At 38.8% G+C, this 8,877-nt stretch overlaps 1 protein-coding gene across 3 annotated transcripts; it reads right to left on the bottom strand.

The window, feature by feature from the left end:
- Positions 1-625: 625 nt before the first annotated feature.
- LOC120650932 (phosphoglycerate kinase-like) lies at positions 626-8,865 on the bottom strand. Of its 3 annotated transcripts, none has more exons than XM_039928241.1 (13): positions 8,287-8,865; positions 8,104-8,189; positions 7,399-7,678; positions 6,542-6,885; positions 5,424-5,709; positions 4,668-4,735; positions 4,047-4,298; positions 3,105-3,180; positions 2,602-2,678; positions 2,477-2,526; positions 1,713-1,797; positions 1,084-1,182; positions 626-985 (listed from the first exon to the last, which is right to left on the bottom strand). In XM_039928241.1, the coding sequence occupies exons 1-13, from the start codon at positions 8,390-8,392 to the stop codon at positions 767-769; spliced, it is 2,028 nt and encodes a 675-aa protein (XP_039784175.1). In that variant the 5' UTR covers positions 8,393-8,865; the 3' UTR covers positions 626-766. The 3 variants fall into 3 exon arrangements, with proteins under 3 accessions (XP_039784175.1, XP_039784174.1, XP_039784176.1); XM_039928240.1 differs by having other exon boundaries at positions 8,278-8,864; XM_039928242.1 differs by having other exon boundaries at positions 656-964; positions 8,278-8,859.
- Positions 8,866-8,877: the final 12 nt, after the last annotated feature.

The raw sequence follows: 8,877 nt of genomic DNA, 5'->3' as shown, positions 1-8,877 counted from the left end.
ATTAACACTCAACAGAGCTGGTCATGGTCCAATTCATAAATAAACAAGGACATATGCAATCTACAGCAGGCCAATGTCCATGTATATGTTCTTGTTATGTTTGTTATCTAAAAGTTTGACAAAATTCTAGTGGATTTGTACGTTGGGTACGTCTGATCTGACAAGAGTTAGCGTCAAATTCTATTCGACTAGTTTAAGTAGCGGCCAAATTATTCCAGGACGTGCCAAAAGTTGTTTTTTTTAAAGACTTTCAGGGCAACAAACCAAACGTGCCTCGCCAAAATTTGGTCGCGTCGTTGGATTTTTTAGCACTACCTGCTGGCCCGTATCTGCATCACGCTGTGGTCACATCCACCTGTGAATCTTGTTTAGCCGCCGTGCATCCATGTTGGTGACGGATGCAGGTCGCTCTCGGGTGGCATCTTTTGCTCGTGGCATGACGCTAGCGATGGGAGCGACCCGAGACCGTGTGATGGACTGATGGGAGCGTGACGAGCGTGCAGCGCGCGCGGCTCCGGCTCTCAATTACGCGAAGCTGCCGTAGTACGCTTTCAGATAGCACTTGTCTGGTTGACCATGTCTGGATTCGTTCGATTTGGCCACAGAAATTGGTGGTCACGTCTGCTTTGTCGAGGATTTGTTGGAGTGGACCCAATTGACTTGCCGTTCTGGCCGTGAACATTGTTCGGTAACGGTTTCCATGTTTGAAGCAGCCATGGTGGCAAAAACAAATGCAATGCTCAGAGTTCAGAGACAGACGATGGGATCACACTTTCCTTAGCATTCTGTACATGGGAGCTCCACGAGCGAGGACATGCCGCTCCCAGTTGGACACCACGCCGAACGGGTTCTCCATCCGGTGGCCACCGTCATCGCCGTCCACGACAAGCTGGCCCTTGCTGTAGGAGAGGAACTGCCCTTTCATTCCGACCAGAACAGATTCCACATCAGACTGCAGATAAACCTGAAGTGGTAATTGCAGTATCTGTGTTAGGATCAGTGTATCTTCAACAAGAACCATGCTCCATTGATCAGCAGAATTTTGGGGCTATCCTAGATTCAGAGACGATGAAAATAACATACCTGGCCATTGGTACGAAGAAGATCGGTGATAGCTTCAACGAGCATTCTTCGCACCATCCTCCACCTATTTTGCTCTTTGTTGAAGTCAGGAATCGGGCACTGAAGAAGGGGGATAATAATCAACAAACAAGATGACCACACATAGACCATGGAATAGGATAAAATGTTTAAGTACTAGGGCGGTGCATCTGAGCTAATGTGGGAAAGTGAAGCCACAGAACTAATGTTTCCATGAAGCATACGAACTAACATCCCAGGTAACATTCAAGTCTCATGAGTGTGGTATTGCTTTCAACCCTTTCTATATAGAGGTCATAATACTAATGCCATAGAGCATATGGACCGTAAGAAATGATAGGATTTCAACAATGTTGATCCAACAATCCAAAAATACAGATCAAGTTTTTTGCAGGAGTTTGCCCTGGTTCTACATTGGGAGAGCAAGTTATTTCCCTCAAATAACAGAATGGCTACACTCTTATCACTTAAAACTAGCTTCTTTCTTTTTTCTTCACTTCGTACCTTCTGTGTACTCTTCTTTAATTTGCTAATGTATAATAATAAGTAGGGGCACAACCCCTTCTGTTTCCTAAAAAAAAACCATATGAACCATAGGAGTAGAAGGAAACCTGTACTGTGACAAGAGTCAACCGTCCAGGATAACTTGAAACTATGGAATGGAATGTGGATGTTGCATTCGTTGATACAAAATATCTGTCAGAAAAATAAAAAGCAGCAATATTGATGATGAAACATAGAAGGCAACAAAGGAAAATGATAACATTAGTCTCAGACTGTCAGTTCATACAATTATTGGGAAAAATTGAAAGCACATGTACACGCACATGTTCTGATAAATGAACGAATTACTACAAGAACTTCATGTACAAGGACTACTAATGAGCAGCAAGTCCTTGAATCTGGTTTTTTTAGAGCTTCGTTCCAAGTGGAGAGATTTTTGTCACCAAAACACGGTCATACTTGTGCATCTAGTTGATGATCTAATTTTCTAGAATGAGATTTGTGAAAGTGGTTTAAAGGTCCATAACATTTTGATGGCATCTGTGCACATTGCACAGAAAGATCCATTTGATTACTCAAAGTCAAAGAAAGCAATCCTGCTCCTTTTCCTGATTAGAACATGATGCTTACAGGAGAGAAGTTTACATTCATAAGGATGTACAATTCAACTCTACATCCGCTAATCTGGGCTCCCTCAAATTCCTAAGCTAAACTAAAAAAAAAGAACGTGTAATTCCTAAGGTGCATGAGGCTATTCTGGTATTTTGTTTCATCTTTTTTATTTGTGTAATTAAAAAACATTTGCAGGAACTGAGATCACTAGCTTATACAGAGAAAGGCCTTAGAAAAGACACAGGCAAGCAACACTTACAGGTTCCTTTTCTCATCTGAAGCCATACCCTCGAGACACCTTATAACAAGCTACAGTAAATGTGAGTCACTGAAAAGGTTAAAGACAAGAATGGGATTCCATAGAGATTAAAATACAGTAGTTACCTTTTCGTTCATCTCAAGCCCAAGGAAGTTTGAACTTTCATAACTTTTAGCCATTTGAAAAAGAAACAAACCATTTCCTGCACTAAGAAAGAGTATTTACACGAAAAGAGTGGACGAATCACAAAAGCAGAGATAGCCTATAATAAAGTAATATTCTAGAATTTGGTAGTTTGCACTCTGACAAAATGTACAGCTACCAAATCCTATCACAAGGTACAAACTGATACTTTCTGGTCATTAGTGTGGACAAGCTGAGAACAAGACTACAGAATAAATTTATGGAATCTATACTGGAAACAACAATAAAGATGTGTATTGGTAAATGTTGAGTTGGTTCAACACTATCTGCTTTCTCATATCTTTCATGGATGTTGGTTAGCTAGTACATTACTAATAAAAAGGAGCATATACACCATAATTCCCAAAAGAAATATACTATCCCACTTCATTTTATACTCATTTATGAAACAAATACCCAATTAAAAATATTTAAGGAGGCATACCACTTCCAATATCAACCACTAAGGGTAGTGTAGGATCACAGAAGACAGAGCTCCATGGAATCCGGTAGGGGTAATGCTGCAAAAAGTTTGAATATGAAGAACCAAATATATCTATATCACTGGAACTAAAAGATACTCCACTATATTATTAAAAATTAATAAAGAAAATGTTGTTTAAAAATGTGGGTACCCATCTCAATGAAATATTCAGTTACAAGTCCACGACTGGGATAGGAACAGAGGATGACACTGAGACCTTTAAATCATATTTTAATACAATGATTACTATTTCTGGAACCAAGTTATGCAGACATAGCACATAAGATCCATCGCTCTTCAGGACATTCAGGCTGTATACAAACCAATATGCCAATAGAAGTCCTTGAGCAATCATTAGAAATCCTTGAGCACAAAATTCAATCAATAATTTTCTTATCTTAATTGATCCACATGTCATTTCTATTTGGTAGATATTTGCCATCTATAACACTGATGCAATGTTGGAGGATTTTAATGTCATTAAATATATATAACTATAATTTCTTGTACTATTAGGATTATTTGTGTTCTATGATACAACATACAATGGAATTTTATACTTTGGAACATGCTCGATCCTTAATCAGACATCTAGATGGGACCACTTAGATCTTTTGCTATCTGCAATTCATATCAGTATATTTATGCCACCATATGATCGAATGTAGGGTCATATGAAAATAAAAGAATTGTATAGGCACACACGGATGTGCTGGTCTGCTGAGAGCATTGAGGGGACAGTCTACACTTTCAACTTCATTGTGATTTAAAGTGGGCTTCATTTGTCACATATTGAACAAATAACATGGATGAATTGAAACAGTACTTTGCTGATGAAAGTTTTTACTGTTATATGAGAAGCACCATGACCCAACAGAATAGTTGTTCCAGAGCATGACTTACTTTATCCAATGCTGCTATGCCAGGCAATATTCTTCCTTTGAGGAATTCCCATACGACAGTGGCATTTCGAAATTCTATATATCGAGATGAGGAATCCACATTCTGTCTTAATGTGTTGCATGCTGCATTCCCTACTACAATAACTTCACAGCTATCAAAGCTTGCCTTTTCCAGTATTTGACCCAACTGTGTTGCTCCGTCTGAGAATTCTTCTGCTAAATCGTAGTTTGTAGGTCCAATCCATAATATCTTCTGTAAAAAAATGTCATTAGTTGGCCAGGCCTGGGATCTAAAAGAGTATCATAAGATGAATGCAACTTGATAGGAAGAAAGGATAAATCCAATCAATGGCAGTTCACAGACACAACTTATCACATATCGACCAAAGTTAAGCTTTCAAACTGATCTGGATGTAATTTTATCTTTAATACTTCCCTTCAACCATATAGTTCAATACGAACTAAACTAATATATAATTAACAAGAGAAGCAAAAAAAAAAGTATGAGATAATGGATTTAAGTGAACACTAATTAGTTTCATGTGCTGCACTAGTAACTACGATTATTTCACAAATCCACTCAAACTAACTGAAACAACATTTCCATTAATACCATTCTTACCTTATATAATGGTATTATAGAAGACAATTTCTCCAATGTTGATGGTCCTATATCAGCTGGTGTCCAGCCTAGAAAAAAGTATGGAGAAATCACAGGTATTAGAATATTCATAACTGCTTCAAGTAATTGCTTACATGACATTTGCATAACTTTAACTGTTAACACAATCATTGAATTTATTGTAGGAAATACCTATAGGCAATGAAAATGCTAGTTATAAGAAATAGCTATAGGGCAATCGAAATGCTAGAATTTGCAGATAGCACCAAACTCCATAAACATGCCCCAGTACTATAAATTGCAAAATGCATGTTCCTTTGGAAACTGTCAATTTAAAAATGAAGGGGAAAAAAAACTCGACTAACCTAGGGGGAAATAGGTGTTGAATAGAAACCCAAATTTGAATTGAAAAGGACTTGAACCTAGGTGGTGGGAGTGTACACCCACACCTCCCACCAACTGAGCTAAGTGGCAACTGGTATATAAAACAAACATTTCATCATTTAATTGCAATTAGCATAATATTGCTGCTAACTATCCAATTCAACATGTTTCTCCAGGATGTAATTGGTTAGCATGGACTAAAGGCCCACCATTACACTTTGACAAGTAACTTGTTAAGTGGTGAGAAACATGTTTTGCAGACAGGATGATGCTTAATCTAACCAAGGAAAGCACAATTTCATAAATGTTACCACGGAAAAAAGTTGTTTGAGAAACAAACGAAGGGCATGAAAATTTCCTAGTAATACTCACCATCCAATTGTCCAGTAGAGTTAATTACTCCCAATGTTCCACTATCGTTATTGTTCAAGCACCCGAGATCTGTTGGATAATAAATAGGAACATTCCTATCCCTAGCAACTTGTATAATCTGTAGTACTTCCATGATTGCATTTCTTTCAATGAATTGAGAGGGCACTGACATTCCAAGGCCATTCATTATTTGAAATGATAATTTTCCAACAAAGAACAACCCATCACATAGAGAGATTAACATCCGAAGAGCAGGTGCCTTTCTCAAGAAGTTACTGCCTCCAATCTGCAATAATAAGAACAAGTCATCAGAAATAAATTAACCTGGCAATAGGAAGTAGTTACACATTTTCAGCTTTAAACGGTATTTCGTAGTGACACATGGATCCTAGTTGCATATGGTTCATATGAAATACCCATTGCTAGGACCAATGAATTTATTATTCAGTTGCCATTAATCATCTACTTTAATCAGTAATCACTATGTTTTAGGTAAATAAAATTTGTAACATAACTGAAAGTGACAACACAGAATATTTACCGATGACCATAAGATTACAGAAGGATAAAATGTAATCATAATATTTTGCAGTATCAGTCTTTCTAACAAAAACTCAAGAAACGAAATGCAATTATATTATCAGCATATGATCCCTGCCATAATGCCTAAACACTTGTTCACCCACTTAATAGAAAAGAATACCAGTATACACTACTTACGGCTAGTTAGGTATTTTTGTATAGCTTCTCAGTGGTTGGGGGAGTTCTGCTTTAATAATATGGAACATAGCAAACACTAGTAGTACTTGCCTAAGTCCATAGATTTATGTCTGTGAACAATAGGGAAACAAAATTTCGGTTGTTTGAAGTGTATTTTACAAGCCATTCGTCTTTCTTTGGTGGTTCCAGAGCACGGAGGATATATTAGCATTTCATGGAGGAAGAAAACAGGTTGAACTAGCATACTTTACATATATTGTTTTTCCTTCATGTCGAATACAGAAAGCAAAGCTGAAACCTATTTCGTTAAAAAAAATAGACAACTGATATTTGAGAGCTAGATCATGGATAAAGCCTGTCAGCTACATATACATAGAAAAAAATAGGCTAATGATTACAATTGCAATATATGGGCGCCTCGTGGTGTCCGTGATCTTTATCAATCGCTTAAGCTCCTCCTCAAAATGGAAACCAGCAAGAGATGCATAGCAGAAGCAGGTGATGCCAACAGTTGATGCAAGAATCTTATGAGACAGTGAGAAAGAATCATTGACAAATATTGTGGCACCTGAAGCTAGCTTCTGAGAAAAATCATTGCAATTAGCAACTTCTCCTCTGAAGCTCAGAAGATTTTCAAACAAAATAATGTTGTTCTGCACCCACTTTTCCTTCTTAAATGATGTTAAACCAGGTGCACCATCTACTGGGATGACTTGTAATTGAAGAAGTGATGACAAATAATCTGACAAAACCAGAATTTATGACGTGTCAACATAAAACAACCAGCATTTAAGGCAGATTATTTTCAAGCTATCAGCTAAAGATACTGTTTTTTTATTTTGCAGCTCATTTGAAAATTGGTTCAGCTCTTTCTCTTATTAAAATGATAGGGCAATGGCCTAGTGACTTATCACCATCAACAATGGCAAAGGACTGTAGTTCTGCAGATACCCATAGTGGAACATCTGCTGCATAGGAACTCAACATCTCCCTTTTACAACATTCAAAACCATTCCTTCTTTCAGTTAAAAATAGAACTCAACAAGGGCGATTTTTTTAAAAAAATCAGTGTAATTAAAGAAATAGGGGTGTGCAATTCAGCATTCTGCTATACTGACATAAAAAACTGGAAAAAACCCTGCAAATGAATCAATTGATTTAATCTCTGGAGATATGTAACTCAAGAAGGAAGTAACAGAAGATATGTCAAGAAATTCGTGTTGCACAATAAATAATATTATGAACATTGGCTAACCTGCAAAAGAGTCAATTGATTTAATCTCTGGATTATCGGATTGAAGAACTGTATCCCAGCTGGTGACTATAACCACTTTTGCTCTTGCTTTGTACAAGTATTTGATAGTTAGCAATGCTCTTTCACGTGCGAAAGTGCATGTTCTTGAATGTCCCAAAAGAAGTGCAGAATCAAGACGCACCACAACCACTTCTCCACGAAGTTTTTCAGTCGGAAAGTTCCTGAGAGATTGTACATGCAGATACGATGTTGACTGATCAATACAAGAATATCTGTCCTTCTACAGTGATGCAAAAGAAAAAGGTCAGCAGGAACTGAGGTGTAACATTTAAACAAGCAGGAAACATAGAAAGGAAATCACTATCTCAAAAGTATTGCAGAGTTTAAAAAGTATCCTTTTCCCATGGTTGTTTCAGCACACCATTCCCTGATCTGTTTTATATAAAAATGTAAGACAACATGATTATAGTTACGCTGAATTTTGGCTTTGTAACTTATATTCTTGTGATGTAAAAACTTAAAAGAATCAACATACAGTTCATCAAAGACCTGAATTTATCATTCCCACTAGTCCCAAAAGATCTGTCCTTAGCATCCAAATTAAGATATCACGACATAAGTAGAAGAAAATTTCAAGCATGACTATAACTACTAATCATATTACACACTATTTAAATATCCAATTATCCAGTGCACTCGAGTTACCTCTTTCTGATTATGAAGTAAACTTGTAGACTGCCACAGCTGAGAGCACTGTAATCTACATTTCAACCTGGATAGTCCTAGCCCCCCTACAATATCAAGTCAACAAAATCAATATGGCATAGGAATCTCAGTGCGTCCAAAGTACACAAAAACATCTAAACAGCCAGAGCGCACCCAACTCGCCCGAAAAGTAACCACTATGTGTTGCGACCCGGAACCCAGCGGATGCCAGCCATGGCTCTAACCAAGGAGACCCTGATGAGCGTAACTGAAAGTTAGAAGCCTGCATATAGCCTTCCTTCTGAAATGCCTGGTGATGTGGATGCCCGCAAGTGAGGTTTAAATTGAGCGTAGCACGTGTGTAAGATAAATCCCAATCATTTCACAGTGATCTGTTGCAAATGCGCATTGATGAGTTAGGGGCAGCAACCAGCAAGCCCGCGCAGTAGAGGTGGCCTCAGTGACGGTCGCACGGCTGGACGAGCGGCGGCTCTAGTGGCCGGCGTGGCAAGGCGGATCTGTTGGCAGGCGGCCGGTGGCTAGCTGCAGCTCTGGCCGGCGAGGCCAGCGGTGGCTCCGGGTCAGCGCGCCAATGCGAGGTGCCGCTCGAGGGGCCGGTGGGCGGGGCGAGCGACAGCTCTGGAGACCCGGCTGGTGGGAGCGACGGCTCCTCAGCTCCGACGGGCCAGATCGACGAGCACGAGATGAAGCAGGCAACCTCAAACCCAAGCCTCTCGTTCGGATAAGATCAGTGGGATACTTCATACTTGCCCT

The sequence above is a fragment of the Panicum virgatum genome, chromosome 9K, assembly GCF_016808335.1.
Source record: "Panicum virgatum strain AP13 chromosome 9K, P.virgatum_v5, whole genome shotgun sequence".
Classification (NCBI taxonomy): domain Eukaryota; kingdom Viridiplantae; phylum Streptophyta; class Magnoliopsida; order Poales; family Poaceae; genus Panicum; species Panicum virgatum.
Note: the sequence above shows the minus strand (reverse complement) of the source record. Positions and strands in the feature narration are given on the sequence as shown.

Bases quoted from the DNA above. Each gene is read 5' to 3' on its own strand.
- LOC120650932 (XM_039928240.1), bottom strand. From the start codon at position 8,392: ATGCAGGCTTCTAACTTTCAGTTACGCTCATCAGGGTCTCCTTGGTTA. The intron at 2,527-2,601 runs GTAACTACTGTA...CATTTACTGTAG, and splicing joins GGCTTGAGATGAACGAAAAG to CTTGTTATAAGGTGTCTCGA. The intron at 1,798-2,476 runs GTAAGTGTTGCT...TTTTTCTGACAG, and splicing joins TCAGATGAGAAAAGGAACCT to ATATTTTGTATCAACGAATG.